Genomic DNA, 26,667 nt, shown 5'->3' on the forward strand with positions numbered 1-26,667 from the left:
AATACTGTTATTTCAATTCTTTATAAACCCAACGATCCTTCAATAATATTAAGCTATGTAGAGAAGGCATCCTACATCCATATCCAAACGCTACGTTCCCAAAGATCTAATCCAAATCACAAATACCACGTAAAATGCATCTCAACCTATAAGAATCTACATAAACTCCACTTCAAGTACTGCTTGTCAATTCAGTGTCTCTCCTAGACGTTGGGTTGCCAAAATATATTTGCAGTTTGGATCTCGAGTAAAGGACCGGACAGACTTATGCGATGTGCCAAAAGTCCTTTTCTCTTAAGGGACTAGACCTCAAATATATAAGTAATTGAAATGCGTGTTGTACAAATATTAAATAAAAATAAATAACAAAATCCATTTCAAGTGCTGCTTGAAGTAGGAGTATAAATACCATAATAAAATATTATAATGTATAAATCCATGATATTAACAAACAAATAATTATAAAATTATAAAGACACGCATATGTCACGAAAATGCAGTTTCCAAATAACACATAATATATAAAAACACTAATCAACATTATAATTTAAAGCACTCCTAATCTTTTCATGCTGTCAAATCCTTTCTGTCTTTATAATATATCGCAAATACAAAGAGTCAACAGTGCATAAGCAAAATATGAATTTATAACTGGTATAACATATTGTAATATATAAGTCGTAAAATAATAGTAGCGTGCATCGATCCACACCAATCAGAGATGTATCCATTCTAACAAGGACCAACGAAAACTTTTCACAGATATAAGAGTGAACACACAAATATTTTACACACTAAGACAAATTATCAATTCCGTAACTAATAATACTCAGTACCTAGTAGGATAAAAATAACGTAATATAAGTGACGATATATAGGTACCGTCGTAATTTCTCATACCCTTTGTAATTTTCTGCATAACTCCGAACTTCCCTGACCTACCCATCTCTCAATTGTTTTTATCTCACTACGTACAATAATTGGGACTTTCTTATTATTAACTCGTTTATTCGCAAAGTTTATACATTTTACTATTTTACCACAGTTGGCTAATATATAACTATCTCGATCAATAGTAGTATTTAACATAAAATTACTAAAATTCAAACGATGTGATACATTGTATTTTCCATAAATCTGATCAAATGTCATCACAAAATATTAAATTAATCGTTGAGCAATGAGCATACAGTAATAACACTTTTGTTTGGACTTATTAAAAATATCATGGCTGCATTTAGGGACATAAAATTAACATAGCAATCATGAAATAAAATATTATTTAGAACAAAAGGCCCTAGATAACACTAAAACAACTACTGAACCTCGTTCGTTTAATTAATTAATATACTCATTTCTCATACTATAGTTACAGAATTAAACTGGTGTAATATTTAATTTTGTATGCCCATGAGACATTAAGCATGAATTGTGAAATTTAAAGTAAAAAAAAAAAAATAAAGAAGAGAGCAATTTTATTACGTGTGTGGTTTTATTATACTTTATCATTTTAAACAATATGAATATTTTTAATATGATATACGTACATTTAGAAAATCATAAAATCTCCTTAATAATTGAAGTGTATTCTTCTTCATTGCAACTTAAGTAATTAGTATTTAATATAATATAAGTAATTATAAGTGCATTTTGATATGTAAATAGTAAAGTTATATATTATAATAAGATAACTTATTTAATATAATATCATGTCAAAATAATTCCATTATGCCCTATGGAGGTAGTAAATTGATCTAAAAATAAAAGAAAAACAGTTTGGTTTAATTAAACTTTTTTTATTTTGATTGAATACATTATATACTGATTAATAGTTTATCGTTTACGTATAAGAGGTACTATATTATGTATGATATGTATGTACTAAAACCAGGTTTTTTTTCGGTCAACTAAAATACACAACTAATTTAATACTTGGGATCTGCGAATTTTTCTAAATATTTAAATGTTTTTATTAAAAATATAAAATTCTTAAATAATTAAATGTACCTAATTATTTTTCAAGATGTTTGATTTTTCATATATTATGTTTAATTTATTATTCTTTTAATATGTATATTTTCTATCTAATATTACCAATATGGCAATATATATAGTAAATATTGTAACTTACAAAGTACTGTGTAAAACCCAACAAGAATACACAATTTAAATACATTTTATTTAAATACGTCGGTCCTGTGTTGGGAATTATCTAGATTCTAATATAATATAATATAAATTAGAAGAATATATTATTTCTTGTTATTATTGCCAACGACAATATTACGATAATACGAGAACCTGCATGCGGGCTTGCACTATACATCGTTCTCTACTAGCCATATGTAATAACTAATAAGCATATTAAAATTTATTAGGTATAGTTTATTTCCCCATTCGTTTTTTAAAAAAATTAAAATTAACTTCGTAGAACTGTATTTCAAAGGCTCGATTAGTTGTTATTATAAATATTATGTCATTATATTGATATAAATCTAATAATACAAAAATACTAAAAAACAATAAAAATAAGTGTAAACAAATTATATTTATCAAGATATTTATATAGATAAATGTATTGTTGTATTTATCTTTATCTAGATAAATTACATTTATGTTATCTTTATTTTTATCTAGATAATATTTTGTTAAAATTATCTTGTCTTATCTAGATAAATTTTTTAGTTATCTATTCCCAACACTGCGTCGGTCCAATCATAAAAATTTGGAAATGTACAGTCAAACAGTACGGATAACAGTACGGAATATACTCTATTCCAAATAATTTTGAAAATACTGCGCAATACGGTAGGACTGCTCTGATTAGCTGCAATATTCGGCCGCACGTGTGCGAACCGTGACGAGTTTAAGTCGGGTTTTTTTTCCAAACTTCTTTGAAATAGAGTATTTTTATAAATATTCCATCAGTACATAAAATATTATATTATAATATAGTATTCAAATTCTATTCTTAATACCATTTCATTTAATAATTTCATTTTAAGCGCACTCTAAAACTATTCTCAAGTCGACACTATCTATTCGGACATCTCTAAAGCCTTTGACTGGGTAGATCATGTAGTTCTTATTTATTTTCTCTACTAAACAGGATTTGGAAAGTGCAAAAGGTAAAACGTGTAGGTATATAATTGCTTATTTCAAGAAACTGTACCTTTGGAAAATTACTTTAGTAAAATTAAATTAAAATACAATACAATTGAACACAAGCTTAACATTTATCAACTTTTCGTTAAACATTATGTAATAATGTAATATATTGTTTACATACCATGTTTTTAATAAACCTATAATAAAATACACAATTCATTTTTGTGATCTGTGAATATCTAATAGTATTCAAATGTTGCTTACTCAGAGTCATTTCTCTTCGCTGTATTTATAGCAAAATGGATCTGGTTCTTGAGGTTCATCTAAAATAATAAATATCAATATAATTAAATTATTTTTTTTATTTTAGTTGAATACAACATCCATAGTACCGGTTCATAGTTTTAGAGCATAAATATTAAAATATTGGTATTCTACATTACGTATAAGATTTATGGTTTGTAAGCAGTTTAATAAGTAATTACCTTCATATTCTACCTTATTTTTTTCATGATAATTGAGTACAAAAGTGCATAATGGAACTGAAATAATTTGAATTAAGTTCAATTAAGTGTTCATTGTTACTCTATTAGTCATACATTTTAAATTTACATAGTTCACTAGACACAGTAAAAAATATAATTACATGAATTATAAACTATAATTAATAATATGATAGTTATATTACATGTTCATGCAGTACCTATTTGATTTAGGTATAAAATAGGTATATAATATAATGTATAATATTCTGCGACATAGGCTTATATTATAACACATATTATTATAAACGAGTAGGTAGGTATAAAATAAAACAACATGAAAGGATGTGAAAGGCTTGTGGTGCTTGTAATATAATCACAATTTTCTATAATCTCCTAATAATATAACTGTCTAAATCACATTACGTAGTATGAAAACTTTGGATTTTAACTTTTTTACAACCACCTGATTTCCCAAAGGATCTATTCTCTTTCTACCATTGTTATTACGTGTTTCATATATACACATATACCTACTGAGAAATGCGAAAAGAATATAATGTATTATGTATTATATCATTATAGTTAGTTGACCCATCAAAAATCTTTTTTGGTGAGGATACTTCGGTGACTGGATCTTACACGCCTGAGGTGTTTCTAGATATTCAGCTTCAACTTTATCTCGGCGACTTAAGTAAGCGGGATTGCCACACACGTTACCCGATATGGGTACACCATACATTATAGATTTTTTAAATATAATATTATAAAAAACTATCAACGTATGCTTACAGAAATCATCAACAGTATATACATTTCCTATAAAAAGATACATTATTTTATTCATAAGCCTTAGTTTTTACTGATTTTATACTTCATTCTAATCAACTCGTAAAATATTTGTGTACGTAAATACAATAAAAAAAAAATAAAAATTTTTAATCATTATTTTCCCTTAATGCAATGAAGTATGACTATAATGCTTAATTTTCCATAATGGATAGAAAATCTAACCAAAATAATTATTCATTCAATTTATTTAGCGTACACTACAATGGCCACCAAGTGTCAAGGATATTCAACAAGGATTTCAAATTAATTAATACTTATCAAAATTCTTGCCGTGATATATAATGTATTAATTTTATAATGAACCGAAATATCTAATTATTACAAAAAGTAATTTTATTTGAAAACAATAATTTTTAACCATTAAAAAACAGCATTTTTAATATATATATTTATAATATTATATAAATAGTTAAAAGTATGATCTTTTTTAAAAAAAATACTGTTTTATAACGACTTGAAACAATGCATTAAAGTTTAATAACAGTTGAATACCAAGTTACCTGTATATTTTTTCTGGTTTTTATTTTGATACTGGAGTAGAAATGTACATGTTGGTACTAAAATTATTTGAATTAGATTTAAATAAGTATTCATTGTTACTTTATTAGTTATACATTTTACATCTACATAGCTTGAATAAAAAAAAATAATTTAAAAATAAAAACATTACAGTTTAAAGAAGAAATTGATCAAAAAACAATATTATAAATAATATGATACTTATAGACAATAATAATTAACTTCCGTTTACTTTCATTATTTGGTTTATGTACTAATATATCGTATAACATAAGATATAATAAACTGTGACATAGGTTTATAATAACACATATTATAATAAAAGGGTATAATAATATAATAAAACAAGAGGAAGGGATGTGAAAGGATTGTACTGCAGGGCTCCAAAACGTTTTTATGATGTTACGAATATAACGTTAAACGATACAAAAAACAATTGAAATCGATAACCGATAGCAAACAATAAACGATTGACACGGATAACGGGTAACATATCGGTAAACGATTGAGAACGGACAACGTACCTATAATGAAACAGAAACGATAAACGATTATAATTAAATATTTATATCAAATAACGTTACAGAAAACGATTAAAGATTGAAACATAAAATTGCCAGAATTAAATTTTTCGAGATCTCCAGGCTACACTTTTACATCGGTGACTGAGGTACCCAAGATCACCACACCCAATAAGGGTACCCCATGCATTATACATTTTTTAATTTATAATTATAAATAACTATTAATGTATACTTACAGAAACTGGCAAGAGTAAATTTAGATCCTATAAAAAGATACATTATTTTATTCAGTTTTTCACATATTCTATGCTTCGTTCTAATCAGTTTGTAACATATTTTTATACATAAACACAATATAACAATAAATAAAAATATTTTAACTATTATTTTAGCTTAATACAATGAAGTATGACTCTAATACTTAATTTTTTTGTAATGGATAGAAAATCTAACCAAAATTATTAATTGGATTTTTTTGGCGTAAAATTACAAAGTAAATCAAGTGTCAATAACATTCAACATTGATTTCAAATGAATTAATATCTAATGAATCTAAAAGACAAATTTAGTTATGAATTATAACTTAATAGCCTCTAGGAGTGGTACAAACATAAGACAGTAACAAGAAATCAGTTAAAATTCTTGGTGTTATATTTATTGTAGGTAACCATGTAAACCTAACTGTTGGCGCTGACAATGACCATCAGTGATATGCTAATGAGCACAACGGCACGAGTGTCTTATCAGTCAGTCCCACCTTCCACTCATCTCTTCACCCTATTATAATATATTCCTTGTGCATTATTATTATTATTGATTATTAGAATCACCATATTTATTGTCTTTGTTTTAGTTGTATTATCTTAATCTCTATTGTGTTTTTCTTATTATCATTTATTGCGGCCAACGCCCTTGTTGTCATAACTTTTGTATTATTGCTTTTTTTTCTCTCGTCAAATTCTTATTATTGTTTCGCTATTGCAGCGTTCTTTTTGTTAATGTTATCGTAGTGTTTGTTACAATCTTGTCGGGTGTACGTATTTATTGGTACACACCAAGCATCAACTATATATATTGTTAATTTCGATCTGTACAATCGGACTGTCTGATCATTGTGATCAACCAAATTATTATTATTACTGCGGTGTTACGTGCGACGCTACTGAAATCCGTCACTGCACCTGCTCATTATTATTGTTTAAAATACACGGCCAATTATTACCATTCAAACCGTGAGTTATAAATTTATATATTTTAACTATACTATTGCCATCCGTGGGTCACCTGATCCGACGGCTTGTACGCCCACTGTGCGCCTCACCGTCACCAAGTGCCAGCTTCTCCCGCGTAGGTCCGCCAGCACTCGCCGTAGTGTGTGAGAGGCCGCCCAGGTCTTCGGAATCCGCATTCAACGGGTGTCTCCAATGTGGGCAGGCTGTCCGGGTCCACGTCAAGACTTCAATAGTTTAAGCTTAGTCATTAAGGTTTAGCCAACTCATGTGAGCTCCGTGGTCATTGCACCAGCTGTCCTAACCGACTACGGAGACCCCCCCCCCCCATAACTAAACTCTAGAATCTTGTTCTCCTCAACACCTCACGTCCCTTTCCTAATTTGAGGTCATCGTTGTCGTTGTGCATATTAGGTTGCCTACCCAATTTATAAAAGGCGACATAAGCAATCCTAATCAATTTTTCGGTCTCGACTGTTCGTCGAGTGGTCCTTCGGGAATGTGCTGCGTCAGCTGTCTTGGCGTATACACTAACCTCATAATTACAAAAAGTAAATTTTTTGGGAAAAAATATTTGTAAATAGTTTCTATTGTCATTAAATAAAAACATTTATAATATTTATATATAATTTATAACGTTATAAAAAATAATTAAAAATATGATTTTAGATTCTGAGCGGAGCTATGAATGTAATGATTTTACAATAATGTGGGGAGGATAGTGGTAGCCTGCTCGTGGCCTTCCCTGCATGCGCTTTTAAACAGTGCAATGTGCTTAATAAGCGGAGTAGTACAATCAACGCCTATACCATGGCTGCCCGTTCTTTCAAATATCGCACCACCAGAAATCAGAAGGAATGAATTATTAGTAAGTTTATTAATGTTTAGTCCCAGGGAAAAAGGGCTTGAGTACAATTTACCAGCTTTGAACCGTCTCCGCCCAGAATCGTTTCGTATACAATTATTTGATATCATTAAATTCAATTTGAATACATTCAATTATACAGAGACCCACTTGTAATCTGCTTTACAGTAGATCGACATCCACTTATCCGCTTTTTTAATTTTAGTTATATACAAATAGCTATAGTACCGTTTCATAGTTTTAGAGAATATAATATATGATAATATATTCTATATTACATGTAAGATATTTTATGTTTTGTATACAGTTTAATATCAAATTAGGAATTACCTTGACTATCATGATAGTTGTTTAGAACAGACCCTGTTGGTACTGAAATGATTTGAATTTAGTTAAATTAAGTATTAACTATTCATTGTTACTTTATTAGTGACATATTTTACTTCTACATATTTTTAAAAAATATTAATGAATTATTAACGATTTTATTCAAAAGACAAAATTATAACTTATAAGTAATATGATGGGAAATGACAATAATGACTAACTAGAATATTATTACATTTTCTTTCATTTTTTGTTTCCATTTTTTTTAGGTACTAATATAACGTATAATATAAGATATAATATACTGGGATATAGGTTTATGATAACACGAAGAAATATTAAGTATAATAACACTTGTAACACAGTAATAGGTGGAGAAAGAAGTGCATTAATTTAATATAGTTCCGTGTAAGCCAAAATGGCATAAAAGTATAAAACTCAAATAAAAGAGAAAAAATAAACTTATAGATACAAATATAAATGTATAAAAATGTGTACATTCCACACCCTCTGGACGATTGCCGGGAAAATATAATAATGGTGATAATAACATTAAATTACGGTACGAGAATACCAGCCACAGTTTATTGAAAATATTTTGATATTAAAATACCTACATTACTAATCAAACGCAATGCGCTTCATGCCAAGGCGCCCGATGGTGCACCGACAAAAACGGGGCTCTGCTTCTCCAAGCTACACCAACGGCGTATATAAAAGAAGAGTTTCACCCTTCGGCTTAATTGGACACAAACGCACAAAATCGACGACTGGTGACGGAGATAGTGAGAGTAATAGAAAGAGAGAGATCAGTAGTGGAGATTTTTTTAATTAATCAGCCGATATTCCTGCCAGGGACTGGAACCTTTACGATTTTTCCGGTTCCGGTTCCGGTTTTGGAAAATACATTCCAAATACTTTTTTTAATTTTACTCAATTTATTTCAGTTTGCAAAATTAATTTTATAATTGCTAATGTAAAATAGTGTAATGTTAGTTTGTTACATTCATCCAGATATTATTAGAACTTTTTAAACCTCCTTCTTAAATTTATACTGGAAAATGAAAATTACTAAAACTGGCTATATAATAATATTTTGAAATCATTTATTATGAGGTGGGTAATTAAAAAATTAAACGGTTATTAATAAAATCAGAAATTAATTTAATACTTTTACTAGGTAAGAAATTATTAATTTAAGAAGTGTATTCAATTTTCAAAAATGATTTTAATTGATTAACAAGTGTATTGGGTTTAGGTCTTAGAAGTTGCTAATAACTAATAAGCAAAACATAAAATTACAGTATGACCATAAGATTAATAAGTCGTAAATTACTCGTATGTGTCAATGTGTGAGTGTGTGACTGTGTTTGAGACTGTGAGACAAAGTTATAAATAACTATATAAATATTATTTCTCGTAATAGTCGTAGATATTTGGTAAAGATTGTAGAAAAACACATTATTGTTGTCGACCATTCTCGGTACATTACCAATGAAAAATGCAACCCGTATGTGTGTAAATTAATCAGTCTCGGTCGTACCTATAATACGATTATTTCGAGTTAAAATTTTAAAATACCACATCTTACAATGTACGAAACAAAAATATTTCTATGAAAAATAATTATTTGATTACAACAAAATCCAATTTAAATAAAATGTTCAGTTATTTGAAATACAGGACTTTTTCTTAGAACCGATAAGAACCTAAAAGAACAGAAAAACTTATTGTATATTAAATTGGGGTTCCGTTTCAAATTTCGGTTCTAAACATTGTAAAATATGGATTCTGGTTCCGTTTCTGGCTCTTACATTTTCTCCAAGAACCGGTTCTTTCGGTTCCAGTTCCAGTCCCTGATTCCTGCACATGGGAGTGTGTGCAAAAACCACGGGGTCAAGACAGGAGAGAGGAGATGTGTTCATTCGCTCCACAGGTAGGAGTTATCATTAATCGGTGGACTTGAACATACGTGACAAGAAACGGTATTGCATGTACACATAGTTTTATAATTATATAGTATGTTTCAAACTGTTCACCAAATTCTAGTAATCACAACTTTTTTACAACCACCAGATTTCCCAAAGGCTCTATTCTCTTTCTACGATTGTTAATACGAGTTATCATATTATATACACTACTCTAAGAAATACGACACGAATACAATTTATTATGTATTATTTCATAGTGAATAATTAGTTACTTCTTCCCTGATGCAGATTTTTAACAATTCATAGAAAACTATTCAAAAATTTAATAAAACTATGTCTCGGTTATTGAGATGACATCCCCCGGTGTATAACACCTAGGTGGAATGAAACATTAAATCGTACCACCGTAACAACAACGTCCTACACCATCACTATGTTGACCCCTCCATTAATGGGGATTAACGGGTAATTTTGTCATTTGACTCAATAATTAAGGTTATAACAAACACAACAAATGCATATGATGAACGTGGAGCTTCGGGATTTTAAGATCAGAACATCGAATTTAAGATCATTTAGATACTATATTGAACTAGAACTCTGATAATTGTAGTATTTAAACTTCAAAGATACGGACTGGCTCTATTAGTGGATCAGAATAATATACACAATGCACGTTAAGATCAGTGACTGATTGTCGCGCAGGGGCATACCTTAACGGCTTAACCAGACAGATGGTTGATTCGGTGTGGGTAAAAATTGAGTGTCACTTGACCATTGCTCGATGAAAACTGATCGATGACAATGTATCTTTTTAACGTGGATGGAGTATAGATGACCTGGGACAAAAAATATAAAACACGGAAAACCATTTCAAGCCATTAAAATACTTAAAAAATAAATTCAAAACGAAAAAAAAATGTACTAAATACATTAATAATATATGCAGTATGAAATTTTACTACATCCCTAAGCTCACCTAGATTTCACTGAGAGAATATGTAAAGAACCAGGTTGACCACAAAATTATTGAATCAAGAAAAAACGATTTCTTTTAGATGTGAAGAGTTGTAGAGGGATGCGTATACGATTGTTAGTTGATTGAGTTAATTGTAAGAACAGTTTTAACCAAGAAATTTGATATTAAGAAACAAAATTGATAAAGACACAATAACTAAATAGACGGGGAGTAATAAACAGGTTTCAGATTAGGAAGGTCGACAGTGGACCAGATCCACATATTTAACAAATAATGAAAAAAGAGTTATGAGTATAACCATGATCTTTTCTTGCTATACTCAAACTGAAAACAAGCGTACCGTTCCAAAATAATATAGAAACTATCGGTGAAAATTGAAGACATAAGAGTTGTTTAAAGGATTCAACATGCAAAATGTAATTCAATGGCCAGGAATCGGAAGCTAACCTAACCTATATTTGGTTTTAAAGTGTATAAATATAACACTATAATAAACTAGTTATGTATACTTACAAAAATGGTCTATAATATGTTGATAATCTATAAAAAGACACATTATATTATTCATAAATCTCAATGTTTTAATGATTATATTACATTTCAGTCTATTTAGCTCATAGCATATTAATTGTGTACGCAAATACAATAAAAAATAAAAAAAAATAACTAAGTTATTATTTTAGCATAATGCATTGAAGTATGAATACCTACAACAATTAATTGTTCATAATGAATAGAAAATCTTACCAAAATTATTTATAATTTATAATCAATTTTTTTTTTTATTTTATTTACAAATTTGGACGTTTTTAACGGCGTTTTTGAAAACTACTGGGAAGTCTTAAATTTCGACCTCCCGAATGCGCCATCTAGATTCACTTTTCCATCAAACAAGATACTGTTGAAGAAAATCGAAGCAGTTTTACTGCCCCAAACCGCAAGGACAGACACAAAAAAAAAAATAAATAAATAAAAAAAAACCACATCATTGTAAAACCAATTAATTCATCGTTGCACTCAGAATCTAAAATTAAATATGAGTAGTCCTTGTCTTTGTTAATCTAATAAAAAAAAAAAATGTATGATATATTTATTATCGCAGGAGATATCGCAATGGCTATATCCTCATGGGACACTTGATATAACGTGTGAGATATATGTTTTGTAAAAAGTTTAATACCTAATTACCTTTATTATCTGTCATATTATTTTCTTGATATTTGTTTAGAGTTTCACATGTTGATACTGCAATAGTTTGAATTAGGTTAAAATATGATTTTTTTTTTTTTTTTTATTGGGTAACCCGCGGCAACATAGGCCATTGTGTGTGGGGGAGGGTACTGTAGGTTTTTAAATTGGGTAGGTTGGTACACGTGTGTGTTGTGTTTTGGCAGAATTTCTAATGGGGCACCCGTAGGTTTCTGCCATGCCCCGGGTGGTGGAATGGCGGCACTTGTTCTCCGGACACCGTGACTTGCACGGAGAAAAATGCCGCCCGGTGGTCGTGGATCGAACTCGGACCGGCTGTGCCGAACCCGTCGCATTAGACCACTCGGCCACCTCGTCCCCAAAATATGTTTTTATTTTTACTTTATTACTCATACATCTATATATCTATAAGTTCACTAAACACAGTAAATATTATACATGAATTATAAATGAAGTTGCAAAATATTTGCATAGGTTTGGAGAGGATCGAGTGAAGTCGGGGGGCCAAATTCACAGACGTTTACATTAAAGGAAAAATGTATTGAATAAAAATATTATACATTATGTGATAGCTATAGACATAAATAACTAACTAGAATACTATACCATTTTCTTTTAGTATTAAATTTAGGTACTATTATACCATATAATATAAGATATAATAAACTGCGAAATAGTCTTATAATAAGACATATTATTATAAAAGGGTAAATAATACAATAGGATGGTATGTAAAAATATTTTGGTTCTTGTAATATTATTACATGGGTATGTGGCAAAACTACTAATAAAATAAATGTCTAAATTCTATTTCTTATTATAAAATAGTTAAAATACATTAGACCAGATTCACATAAATTAAAAATTAATGAAGAAAGAGTTATGAATGTAATCAGGATCTCTGTTTGTTATATATAAACTAAAAAAACAGTGTCTGGTTTTATAATAATATAGAAGCTATAGGCGGCAAAGAAGACATAGAAGAAAAAAAAATCAAAATTCAAAGTTAAGTTCAATGACCAGGAATCGAAAGTATTTAATGTGAAAATGGGGTTGAAGACAGGGAAACGTAGTATTTCTTATGCTTTTCAACATTAGGTTAGAACGAATGGTTAGAGGACTACTTGATACTAACAAAATAAATGAATTTGAAATTAACATAAATTGAAAAATTGAAAAACACACGCGGATGATACAGAGTTAATTATGAAACAGAGGAGGAGATTAAAACTTTAGCAGAACCATAGATATTCAGGAATAGAAAGATCATTTGTGCTCATCGTACGGGAATGAACATGAAAATATTTTGGTTATGGTCATAGAGTTATTGTCAGTTATTTATTTTGTTTTAGCTTCGTTAACTATTAAATCCATGTTTGGACTTGCTTTGAATAGTCTATCCACGATCTTTGTTACCTTATTTATAATTGATGTTCCTGAATTTATTAAGTCATCTGCTTTTGCAAGAAGAGTATTAGAGTTTATAGATATCCTGTTTTACCTTCAAATGCTTCAGACGTCACCTCTATAAAGCGCACTTTGTAGGATGTCTGTTGGTTACATATTTCGACAAGTTTCAATCGTTTCTTTGGTATACATAATTTATTTTTAAAACCGTCCAGAGTTGTTCCCAATCGGCAATCAATACTGTCCTATACTTGCCTAAAGTCCACAAAAATAATATGAAGGTATTTTATATGTTCGTAAAATTTTTCCATTTGATGTCTAGTCATAAATATATGATCCGTTGAAGACATTCCTCTTTTAAAATCAATGTGATATACTGCAAATATGTCTACTGCATAAACTTGTAATCTTCTAAGCAATGTCATCGATAGTATTTTGTAATCTGCGTCTAACAGAGAAATTCTATGGTAGTCCGATACCATCACAATGTCTCATTTATTAAAAATTGGACAAATTATTACAGTTTTCAAATAATTTAGAATAATTTGTGCCATATTTCTTTAATTAGAGATAGTACTTCTGAGATATTGTCTTTTCTAGCCTAGCCATTTTAAATATTTCCGAATTCATAAAATCTTCTCCCGGAGCTTTATTATTCAGGTTTGTGATGTTTTCCTCAATTTAGTCTGGGGCGGGTTCCTTGCATTCTGCGTCAGCTATATGATAGATCAGTTCTTTATCTTTGGTTCTAGTGCTGTTATTTGTCTGACCGTAGGTAATGTCAAAATGTTTTCTTAAATATAATACTAATATATTTATTTATTTATTTATTTATTTATTTATTTATTTATTATTGAATACGGGACGTGCCCAATTACATTGTATAGTATACATAATAAGTAAGATAAAGTTACACAAATAACAAAAATTACAAATATAAAGATATAAAGAACGAACAGACAATAATTTAATGCTAAGTACTAAGGAGAGTAGGGGGTCCTCATTGGCCAGTTTCATCATACGGACAATAGGACAATTTGTTTGATAGCTACAGTGGTTAAAAGGAATTAGGAAAGGGAAAGAGTATCTGGAATAGAAACTTGAAACTCTGAAATTAAGTTTATCTCTTGGTTCTGAAAGCATATCATTATGGTCATTTTTTAAAAATAGTGTGTGATTTAAAATCTTATTTATGGCGTTTTCAGTGTTTGAAAAAATTCCTTGGGCTTCCTCAAGTTCTTCAAAATATGCTTTCTTCTCATATAATATATTTTGTTGTCTTCTAACTGTCTTATCTGCTCCTTAATTTTTTTATATTTCACATGATTTTTTTTTGAGATTAGTTCTGTATCATTTGCATGTAAGCTTCGTTACGTTTGTACTGCTTCCATACTCCCATTATTGAACCTGTCACTTTATTTTTATTATAAATGAGTTTTGCTCTAAGATTACTTTTGGACTAAATAGCGTTCATTATATTTGTTCGTTTTGATTCGTAGCTAGAATTTCCATTTGATATCAGTCCCTTTGTATTTCGGAGTTCTTCAGTTATTCATTTCCTATATCGTATATATCTATAAAATGATCAAAGAGATTTTTATTTTTGGAAATATGTGTAGCTTATAATGATACCACAGACATCTTGAAATCTATGAGACCATCTCCATTATCATTTTATATACTATGATGGCTTTCCTTTCCAATCATAGGTCTATATTATATATATTCTCCGTCTTTTTATTTTCCGTCAGTTCGTGGCAACTTGAATTTATAATATTTTTCCAATTGATTCAGGCAGATGAAACATATTTGCTAATTTATGAATACAACTTTTTTGACGTTTGCTTACAATCTGTTATTAATCGTATAAATCTGCCTCCAAATGCTTGTCTATTAATATAACATCCACTATAGAGGTTGATTCTCTCTTTTTGTTTAATAGTACCTTCCCTGGCCATCTCATGTCCTGTTGAGCTACGATATTTAAATTATACTTTATTATCTCATTAATAACTACTTTATTTGACACTTATTTAAAAAGTGTTCGAACAAGAACCAATTCGTAAATTTCTGATTATTTTCCTATTTTTATATCTGGGTTGGGAATCCCGTTACGTATGGTGTTTGACGTATACTTTGAAGTTTCTAAACAAACTGTCACACCCGTTACCGAATAAGGTTATCCCATGCATTATAAAATATTTTAATAAAACATTATAAATAACTAATAATGTATACTTACATAAATCATTAAGAATATATTTGGGTCCTATAATTAAATACATTACATTATTCATAAACCTCCGTTTTTTACTGATTTTAGATTTCAGTTAAATCGTAACATAATTGTGTTAGTAAATACAATATGATAATAAATAAAAATATTGAAATTATTATTTTAGCCTAATGCAATGAAGTATTATAACTATTAAGTACCACTTAATCGTTCGTAATAGATAGAAAATCTATCCAAAATAGTCAATCTAAAAGACAAATTTAGTTATGAATTATTACTCAATAAACTTTAAGAGTGTGCAATAGTAAAAGTGTTACGTATGTAACGCTCCAGAGATGGCGTTGTGCGCCGTATCGCCGCCGTCGCGGCTGGACGTAACCACGCCCATGTCTCCGTGGCGAGATTCACGCTGCGTTCTCGCAGGAGAGCCGAGAGGCGCATTATTATTTCACGAACAGTCTAGTTGAGCGGGTCCATACAATATTGACATTGACAATTGCGTAAATTGTCACCCGTGTATTTCTAATGCACGAACCATTACGCCGCGCGCTCGATTTTCGCTGGACTTACTTTTTAATGAAAGCTCCTGATTACTTAAATATGTGTATCAATACATAAATTACAACAAATTTAACCAGATGGCTTGATATACATTTGTAACCTAATTAGTAATTACTTTTTTAAAATACACATAAAATAATAATTCGTAATGAGTAAATACATTTTTTAGTAACCATGTTGCGTCTTTTACGTTTTAACCTGAAGCACTTTGCGTACGATAGTTGATTATTCTCCTATATACGTATCTATTAGTAATGATTTAAATAGGTAGTTGATATTAATATAAACAGCATAATATACCTAACCTAAGTTCAAATTAATAAATCTTTGGAAAATTTCATTGAGCACCTATTGAAAACTATGATTTAAGTAACAGTGGATTGTTTCAAGTTTCGATGAATAATATTTTTTGAATAACAAATACCTATTTAAATTAAATAACAAACGGTGTTTTGTAATTTATTTTTCGACAGATTATTTTGTACGGTAGTTGTTTGTATTATTTTTGAATGAAAATATATGTACACACGTTGTAAAATATGTAAGTTTATGGGCTTATGGCTGATTTTCTGTTAATCGTCTATTTGGTTAACCCTCATAGTCCTGGTCTCGACAGTGACGTTTAATCGAGTTTCTACTGTATACTTATAAACAGATAATGTGATGGTGACAAAATATTTTATTTGGTAAAATAGCAATTACTGTTCAATAATTGTTGACATTTTTGTTTATAGTTTCAATGAAATATATCATAAATATAAAAAAATTCTATAACTTAACCTACACAATAAAAAAATAATTGGTTTGTGAAAAAGCCTACTACAATAAATTACAATAATTTGTTACAATCGATCTTTTATTCGTAAACTAACATTAAAAAGTTCTGATAAATTATTTCTGAAAGCTGGATGTCAAATTCGTTTTTTTTTAGTATTAGACATTCGTACTACAGTAGGCAAAATTCATTTTTGTCAAAAAAATTGCATTTGAAAGTGTCATTGTCTGTATAATATATAATAATATACTTCAAAAGTTTCAAGTACTCAAGAACAATATTTTTAAGTTACAACAAATTAACTAAAATCTTTTATTTTGGTTAAAATATCTAATTTTGTCCACAAATGAACATAAAATTGCTTTTAAAAAACACTGTGTTTATATTTTTTTTTTAGGTTTTTTGGTTACAGAAGAAACAAATTTTTATTTTGTCAACATTTAAACTTTAAATGCTTATAAAAAAAAATTTGGACTATGAATTTTTAATATTTTTAAAAAGATATATTGTAACAATTTGTGAGGAGCCTTGTATTAAATTTTCAAGCTTTTTGATCTAACAAATAAAATTTAATTGATATTTATAGAAAAAAAATAAAAAATTTGAAAATGAAAAATTTCCGCAAACACCTCAAAACACGCGTCAAAATATTTTGAAAATTTTATCAAGTAAAGAAAATAAACATTTGGTGGAAATTTCAAGAATTTACGGTTATTCGTTTTTTAACTACAACGAAATAAGAATAACGTTCCATGAAAATTCGAGTCAATATCTAATGTTGTAAAAATGTAAGCTTCAAACACTCATAACAATTTAATTCAACTTTCCGGTAGGCATTTTATTTTAGATTCTGAGTGGAACGATGAATGTATTGATTTTACAATGATGTGTGTTTTTTTATTTTTGTGTCTGTCAACACCTTTTATCACAGTAAAAATGCTTAGATTTTCTTCAACAGTATCCTTTTCTGATAGGAAAGTGAATCTAGTTGGTACTTTGTCGGGTCAAAAGTAAAAATTTCCCAGTAATTTTCAAAATTGCCGTGAAAAACAAAAAAAAAATGATGGAAAAGCGGGAATTTTCACTCAAAATCTGTTTTTGAAAAAATTGATTTTGGTTTTTGGTGTAACTTTAAAACAAATGAACGTATATACATTATACATACAATTTTCAATGGTAGTTTATATTTGCATTTTCTATACACGATAAAATTTTCGAAATATTTTGATTTCTTTTGAACTGTTTAGGAATATTTTCTGTTTCTAATTTTATTAGTCTTTTTTTCTATATGAATGTCAATAAAACTTTATTTGTTGGGTAGAAATGCTTGAAATTTAATACAAGGCTCCTACTATATTTTTACAATGATATTTGAAAAATATTAAAAATATTTAGTCACTGTATTTATTTATAATCATTTAAAGTTCAAATATTGACAAAATACTGAAAAATCACGAAAATTAACAAATTATTTTGAGTTGAGAATTTCTAAAAATTTTTCTTTTTAAATCTAAGATTTGAAAATGTAATACAAGATTATCCATAAGTTTATCTACCTTTATCAAAAAAAAATATTTACAAAAAAGTCAAATTAAATTTTTATGATCGTTTGAAATTCATATTTGTACAACATTTGATATTCACTCTATTTCTCATGTAACGATTTTCTTATTTTGTTGTAATTAAAAAACGAATGACTGTAAAATACTTTAAAATTTCACTGAATATTTATATTAGCATTTTCTATACACGATATATCGTTCTAATAGCAGTTGATAAATATTAAAAATACATAGAAACAATTTTTTTTAATAAGCATTTAAAGTTCAAAGAATTTTTATTTATCGATTTTTGATATTTTGTTGTAATTTAGAAACGAATAACTCAGTGTTCACAGGTAAAATTTTCAATTTATTTTGACACATTTTGAGCTATTTATAGCCATGAGAATTTTTTTAAATATAATTTATTTATCAGTTAAAAATTCATGAGCACGGAGAAAAACAAAAAAAAAATGAAAGAAAACCCGGAGTTTTTACGCAAAATCGGTTTAACAAAATCGATTTTGGTTTTTGGTGTAACTCTAAAACAAATAACCTTTATAGATTCATGCAATTTTCACTGGTTGTTTATACTGACGTTTTCTATACACAATAAATTTTCAAAAAATATTGATTTGTTTTAACTGTTTCCGGACATTTTCAGTTTCCAAAATTGTAGAGAAGAATTTTTTCTAACAATCATAAGATGCACGTTATGTTATTTTAATTAATTAGTTAAATAATTAAATGATCAAAAGTAAGAAGATAACTTGTTAATTTACCATGCGATATATTAGACTATTGGAATACGATATAAAAAATCGAATTCCTTACGAATGTTAAAAAAGTTCTCCTCTACAATATTTATAAAAGGTATTTTTACTGTAAACCGATTGAATAAATCGTATTACTTGAAGAACAAAAGTATAGTTTTTATTTGTATAAAATTCGGATACGAAGTGGCCGCACTATTGAACAAAATATGGCATAAAAACACGGTTTCGTAATTCCAGTAATACGGCTTATTTAAGTGGTTTACAGCAAAACTACCTGTAATAAAAATTGTAGAGAAGAATTTTTTTAACAATCGTAAGAAGCCCGATTTTCGATACTTTTATTAATTAGTTGAATACCTAATCGATAAAAAGTTAAAACCTTGTTAATTTACCATTTGATATTGGACGATAGAAATACGATATCAAAAATCGGATTTCTTACGATTGTTAAAAAAGTTCTCCTCTACAATTTTTATAATAGGTAGTTTTATTGTAAACCGCTTCAATAAGCCGTATTACTTGAAGAACAAAAGTATAGTTTTTATTAGTAGGTATGAAATTCGGATACGAATACAAAATATAAAACCGAACAAAATTAAATAATATTTGTCATGAAATATAATATAATAATCATTTTCTTATCTGGGTTATTTATAAACTATGTACGGGCGCACAGCTGCGATAGAAAACTTGTTTTGACCTATGGTGCGGTACTGCTGTTATCGCGCGCGGGGTGGTGGTATGAACACCTAGTATCGAGCGCTGCCGCTGCCTAAAATGGGCGCAGCACATGACGAGCGTAATTAAATGTTTTTTTTTACCGAAAAACATGGTTTTGTAATTCCAGGAATACGGCTTATTGAAGCGTTTTACAGTATAAATACCTATTACAAAAATTGTAGAAGAGAATTTTTTCTAGAAACGTAAGAAGCCCGATTTTTGATATCTTGTTCCAATCGTCCAATATCGCATGGTAAATTAACACGTTTTTTTAAACTTTTTATCAATTAATTATTTTACTAATTAATAAGAATATCGAAAATCGGGCTTCTTACGTTTCTAGAAAAAATTCTCCTCTACAATTTTTGTAATAGGTATTTATACTGTAAAACGCTTCAATAAGCCGTATTCTTGGAATTACGAAACAATGTTTTTATGCCATATTTTGTCTACTAGTGCGCCCTCTTAAGTGTTATATTATAAACATAAGTCAATGACAAAAATTGGTTAAAATTCTTGTATTTGACAAATCACATGGGTAATGCCTGGTGTATACCTTTTAAGTTATAACATGAACCTAACAAATTTATTTCAAAAATAAATTGTTTTTAAAAAAAATAATATTTACTAGATTACTTCTGTATCAATTGTATAATCTTACAATATTTAATTTAAAAATTATGTATAACTAGTCCTTTTAGTACAAAATAATTATCTATATTGAACTCGTGTAGCCTATTAGCTCATAGAAAACAAATTTTCTTCTATCTTAGAATAAAGCCAAATGGGTTAAGATTTTGTAAACATAATAACAAATAATTTGAAAATTATGAATTACAAGAAATTAAAAAAAAATATATCTAAATAATTTAATAAATTGTTAAAATATAAAATGTTGTGACTGTGCTCCAATAGCTATAACAGTAAAACTAGTACCTATAAATCATTTGGGCCACTATTAAAGTATATCACCTATTTTTTTATCATAAATTTATTTTTTATTTACAATATATTAATTATAATAAATTGTACCAGCATATTGTAATCATATTTTTATATAGAATATATTAAAAGTGATAATCAAAGAATAAATTAAATTGTTTGTATTTTTTTTCCACTTATCATAATGATGAGTTATATCAGATATTCACATAAAGTATAAGATAAAAATTTAAATTATTGTTTACATTTTCAGTAATAGATAAATTGGAATAACATTCCACTTTTTTCATATTTACTATTTTGAATTCAATTATATTAAAAATATATATATATTCAAATGCATTTATTTTGCATAAATACAATATAATATCTATATAAAATAATGCAAATTGTCTATAAGTTTTATTTTAATTAATACATTTTACATTTTAAATAATAGATCAAATAGGGATAACATGTACAAATACGTGTTCAGTGTATATTTAAATAAAATTAATTTCACCCATACACGGTTACTCCTGTACCTACAACTATTGCAATCAAATGATTTTAAAAGTTGTTTTGAATTTGATGCTCATTTAATTGAAAGATTGGAAAATAATAATAAAAATTGTTTATAAAAGATCATATGGATATGAAGCCAGTTTCCATAATAATGCATAGGTGAATTATAATAATCACAATTACTACAGTTGATGAAGATCTTGACTGTTAAATATGCATTGCCACCAGCTCATAATACCAAAGTTGTACAGGCGTATTTAACAAAGATTTTTATGTATTTGAGTGTATTTAATAAATTATCATTTATAATCTTTATTTGATCTTGTACTCCCAAATTTCAAATGAAAATTATGTTTATATGATATTTTCAAAGATTATCAAAAATTATAATAGAGTATATATCGAACAATATTGGAACTTTGGCCGTGTACACTATGTCTAAGTATACTTTCGTTATAATTACTTATAACTATCTAGAGCCATATCCCCTAGGTATACATTTTCGATATTTAAGCGACTATTAGAATTTTTAATATTTAAAGGTTATCCCATAACACTTTATCAATTTAATTAAAATACTCTCATGGACTAAGATAATGATGTATTTTTGTACGTTCTATTCACCAAAGGTGGTAGTATTATAAAAATACGTCCTAGGTAATGTCCTATAACGCATAATAGAAACAACTGCTACTAAAATATCATTGTTCACTAAAAAATATTTCCTTTGACCTTTATTCTTTTTATTTTAGTCGAATACAACAACTGGTTAACAGTTTTAGAGCTTACCTATATATACTATAAAATTATTAAAGTATAATATATATTACGTGTAAAATTTATGTTTTATAAACAGTTTGATACCTAATTACCTTTATTATCTTCTTTTTTATTTTCTTCATGGCTGTGTATATAATTACATAATGGTACTGAAATAATTTTAATTAGGTTCTATTAAGTATTTATTGTTAATTTATTAGTAATCAATTTTATATTGACATAGTTTCTCTAAACACAGTGAAAAATATACATGGAGTATAAACGCTTTATAAGTCAAAGAAGAAATTGAACTAAAATATATATTCAAAATAATATGATAGTTTTAGATTAGGGGAGGAAAATTATTTTGACATTACGTGCCAAAAATTACTTTATTTTTTTTTCAAGTGTTTTATTAATTTTTAAATAATATTATATTGGAATATATTATGTATAATATATGTATGTATAATATTATATTGTATTCAGTATAATAATCTAATCTTTCTGAAAGACGTCAACGATAGGTACTGAAAAAGTACTAACATTGTGATGATATTTATTGTTAAAAATAATAAATACATAACACGTCATGTAATAAAAATATTTTATTTTAGATTGCCTCAAAAGACTAAATTTTCTGCATTTGCTAGAAGAGTATTTGTTCCGACTACTTCTATTTATCTATTTTCTTGCACACCGCTTATCGTTTTTTTCTGGGGCAAGGTTAAATAGCACTAGAGATGCCTTGCCTCAAGCAGATCTTACATTTAAATGCTGCTTCTTACGTCTCCTTCATAAAGCACACTTTACAGTAAGTCTGTTGATTACTTATTTCGACAAGTTTCAACCGTTTTCTTGGTAAACCTAATTTATTTTTAAAACTGTCCAGAGTTCATCCCAACCCACAATCAATACTGTCCTATACTTGCTTAAAGTCCACAAAAATAATATGAAGGTATTTTATACACCTATTCGTAGGATTTTTCCATTAGGAGTCTAATTGTAAATATTTGATCTGTTGTAAGCTTTACATACCAATAGGTCTATTTATATTTCCTCGTACTATTTTTGCGTTCATGTCCCCATTATTATTATAATAGAGTTTCAGTGTTGTGTATTATAAACCCGTTCAAGTTCATCATAAAAAATCTAGAAATATATACTTACTTAAAATGTTACCTACAGTATTTTGCCAAGTAGGAATAGTGCTGTATTCATAGGGTATATCTAAAAAGATACATTATATTATTTATAAATCTCATTTTTTTACTTATTTTATTTGTCAGTCTAATCAACTCGTAATTTACTTATATACGTAAATACAATATAAACATAAATAATAATGTTTAAATCATTATTTTAGTCTAAATTAATGACTATAACACTTTATTTACCTAACAGATAGGAAACCTGTTAAAATTATTGGTGTTATATTTGACGAATCTCATGGGTAGTACAAGGTGATGCTAGTATAATGTAATTATTACAAAAGCAAATGTTTTTGAAAAAAAAAAATCTGTATAATATGTGTTCTATATACTCAGCAACTATCTTTGGTGCGTACGATAATGTAGATAAGCACTCAGGTCAGTAGTAATAGGACGACGTAGCGAGGATATCGCGCTCTCTACGCAATGACAGTTTGTATGTTGTGTATTTAGTGTATTTCATAATTAAGTATTACAATTTAAAAGTTAGCCAGTTAGGTCAAAATAAGGTCAAAGTCGTTTATTGATTCAAACCAATTGTTTTCATTTAACGTAACATGGTCCTTCAGGCAGGATAAAACTTAAAATCGTTGTTTCAGCTATGTTTTGTTAAAACACGTGTTTATGCTACGCTTAAGTCGTTATTTATTACTCAAAACTCAATTCAAGTGTCTCGTATCTTATCGTAGTATCCTCGCGTATTTTTTGAAATTTCGAATACGTTTCGCGTTCACGTATTTGAAATTTCAAAGTGCGTGATGAATTTCAAATGTTTCTCGTGTATTTTAGACAATACTATCTTCGAATACACGAATTATTTGAATGTGAAATTCAAGTGAGCATATGGACTACTATTTTGTTTGCTGTCCTTACAAGTGCCACCCAGAGGTTAACAAATTTTTGAACACATCAAGTAGCCAATATTCAAGCCTTCTGCTCAGGTAAGAGCATCCGCCAATTTCTGCATTTATTTTAAATTAAGTTTTTCCCACGTTATAATATTGTTATAAGTGTTATACATTTTCTAAAAACTACGATCAACAATTATAAAGTGGCCTTGTTGATAGAGTGATACGATATATATATGATTAGCTCAATTTATGTATAATAAAATATTTTCAAAAACAGTGATATATTTTGAAACAATGGTCGGTTATGATTGAGTATCCTATGCTATGTAAAAATTTAAAAAAATATATCCCCCTGAACATTTATAATTCCAAATAAATAAAAAACTTAGCTCCCTCATAAAACTATTAACTCTGCCACTTACGTATAGTGGTTTGCCCAGAATATATAAAATATTTTTAAAATAATATTAACCGAATAGATCCCATACTAAATATTATGGCAGATTTATCAATATCGTAAAGTCAGCTGTCAAAAAAACCGATACCCAGAACCCAAAGACAAAATTATACCTCTTGTTGGACAAAGAAATGTGAAAAATTATTACATGAATATGAATGGGGTGGAAATTAGATCAATACCAATAAACTCATCGTCCTACTTGACGTACAGATAAAAATATGATGACTGGCTATGGATGAAATAATCACTAAAGTAGGAAAATGTTGTCACTTTTGAGGAAACTGGGTGCTTCTAAAACCCCACGGAAAGATTGCAAAGTATCACAAAACTCAGTTTTGACCATACTTTATAATGCAACAAATATAAAACCTAAGAAGCACGAGAAGATTAAGATGAATGTCGAATACAATGAGGAACTAAATACATGCTCCAAAAAAATCCTATGTACTAGAATAACGTCAGCGGGACCGAATCTCATAAGATAAAAACTCTATGGATAAAATCAAGAAGACAGACGGTGTGATTGATATAACGCCTTAGGCTCAGGATCGGTTGATCAAACAGCTGATTTCTTACAGAAACCTCTGCTTGACTGTATTCATGAACACGTCCCACCAATAAGTAACTTTTGAAAATCAACCTTTCCCAAATGGGTATCGAGTAATCTAAAAAATCTTGTTGTTAAGGAAAAAAACAATCACACAAACTATATAAAACGCTATGTGATTTTAATCGATACTTAATATTCTCTAGACTGCGTGACCAGTGTAAATTTGAATCGAAGCGTCTCTATAGGAGTTATTTGCATAATATACAGGAGCGTCTACGTGTATATCCTAAATTATTTCTTAAATACTCCTGATGAGGTTTTTCTTGGGGAGTCTAAAGCCTTCAGTGATCAAGTTGCATCTTTGTTTGCCTCTCACTCTTATCTGTATATGGTTATACTTCGCGGCTTACTTCCAATGTCTGATCCGATGAGTTTACAAACCAACAATTTTCCTTCCTTCCTTCAACTTTATCCATATCCATTGACGAAGTTGACGAAGCACTAAACTCCCTATATAATGTTCGTAGTTCTGGGCCTAATGGCATCTATACCATTCTTCTTTACCACTGTTGTGCCTCTCTCAGTTTACCTGTCACTTTAATTTTTAATCAATCACTATTAGAGGGGGTTTTCTCTTCCATATGGAAAATTAGTTGAGTTACTCCTATCTTGAAGTCTAGGAATCCGGCTGATATTGCCAACTACCGACCAATCTCTGGCCTACCTCTCCTAGGTAAGTTATTTGAGCATATAGTAATCGAACGAATCGATCGTCCTCTCTTAACCACCATTTCTATTGACAAACATGGGTTCTTTCCACGGCTTTTGATTTGGGTAATCAGGTTGATGTGATATATACAGACTTTTCCAAGGTGTTTGAGTCCTTAGACCACAATGCACTTCTTTATATCCTTGACAGGCATGGTGCTGGTGAACCACTCCTATCATGGTTTGGTGCCTACCTTAGTGAGCGTCGACAATTTGTTAGTCTCTTTGGCAAGTCTTCCGATTTTTTCCGAGTGTCATCCGGAGTTTCACATGGTAGCCATTTAGGTCCCCTATTATTTAATATTTTCATCAATACCATGTACTCAGTGATTTCCCCTTGTCGTCCTTCTACTTTTTGCTGATGAATCTAAAATTGTTCAGAGGATAACCACTAACAACGATTGTCTCACTCTTTAAAACACTCTAGATAAATTTACCAGATAGTACAATACTTTTAATTTATCTCTCAACAACTCTAAATGTAAAGTAATATATTTTCATCGCTCTAAATCAGTGTTTTCTTTTGACTATAGGTTAGGAGGTATATCTATTCAACGTGTCAGCCAGGTAGATGATCTAGG

The 26,667-nt window shown here is 28.8% G+C and overlaps 1 protein-coding gene across 1 annotated transcript; it reads right to left on the reverse strand.

The window, feature by feature from the left end:
* Window positions 1-3,210: 3,210 nt before the first annotated feature.
* LOC132938884 (uncharacterized) lies at window positions 3,211-26,266 on the reverse strand. The gene is made up of 8 exons (XM_061005875.1): window positions 26,104-26,266; window positions 23,417-23,476; window positions 22,360-22,416; window positions 15,675-15,701; window positions 12,005-12,061; window positions 11,330-11,356; window positions 3,373-3,431; window positions 3,211-3,305 (listed from the first exon to the last, which is right to left on the reverse strand). The coding sequence occupies exons 1-7, from the start codon at window positions 26,264-26,266 to the stop codon at window positions 3,379-3,381; spliced, it is 444 nt and encodes a 147-aa protein (XP_060861858.1). The 3' UTR covers window positions 3,211-3,305; window positions 3,373-3,378.
* Between the last annotated feature and the right edge of the window lie 401 nt (window positions 26,267-26,667).

Source organism: Metopolophium dirhodum, chromosome 2, assembly GCF_019925205.1.
Source record: "Metopolophium dirhodum isolate CAU chromosome 2, ASM1992520v1, whole genome shotgun sequence".
NCBI classification, from domain to species: domain Eukaryota; kingdom Metazoa; phylum Arthropoda; class Insecta; order Hemiptera; family Aphididae; genus Metopolophium; species Metopolophium dirhodum.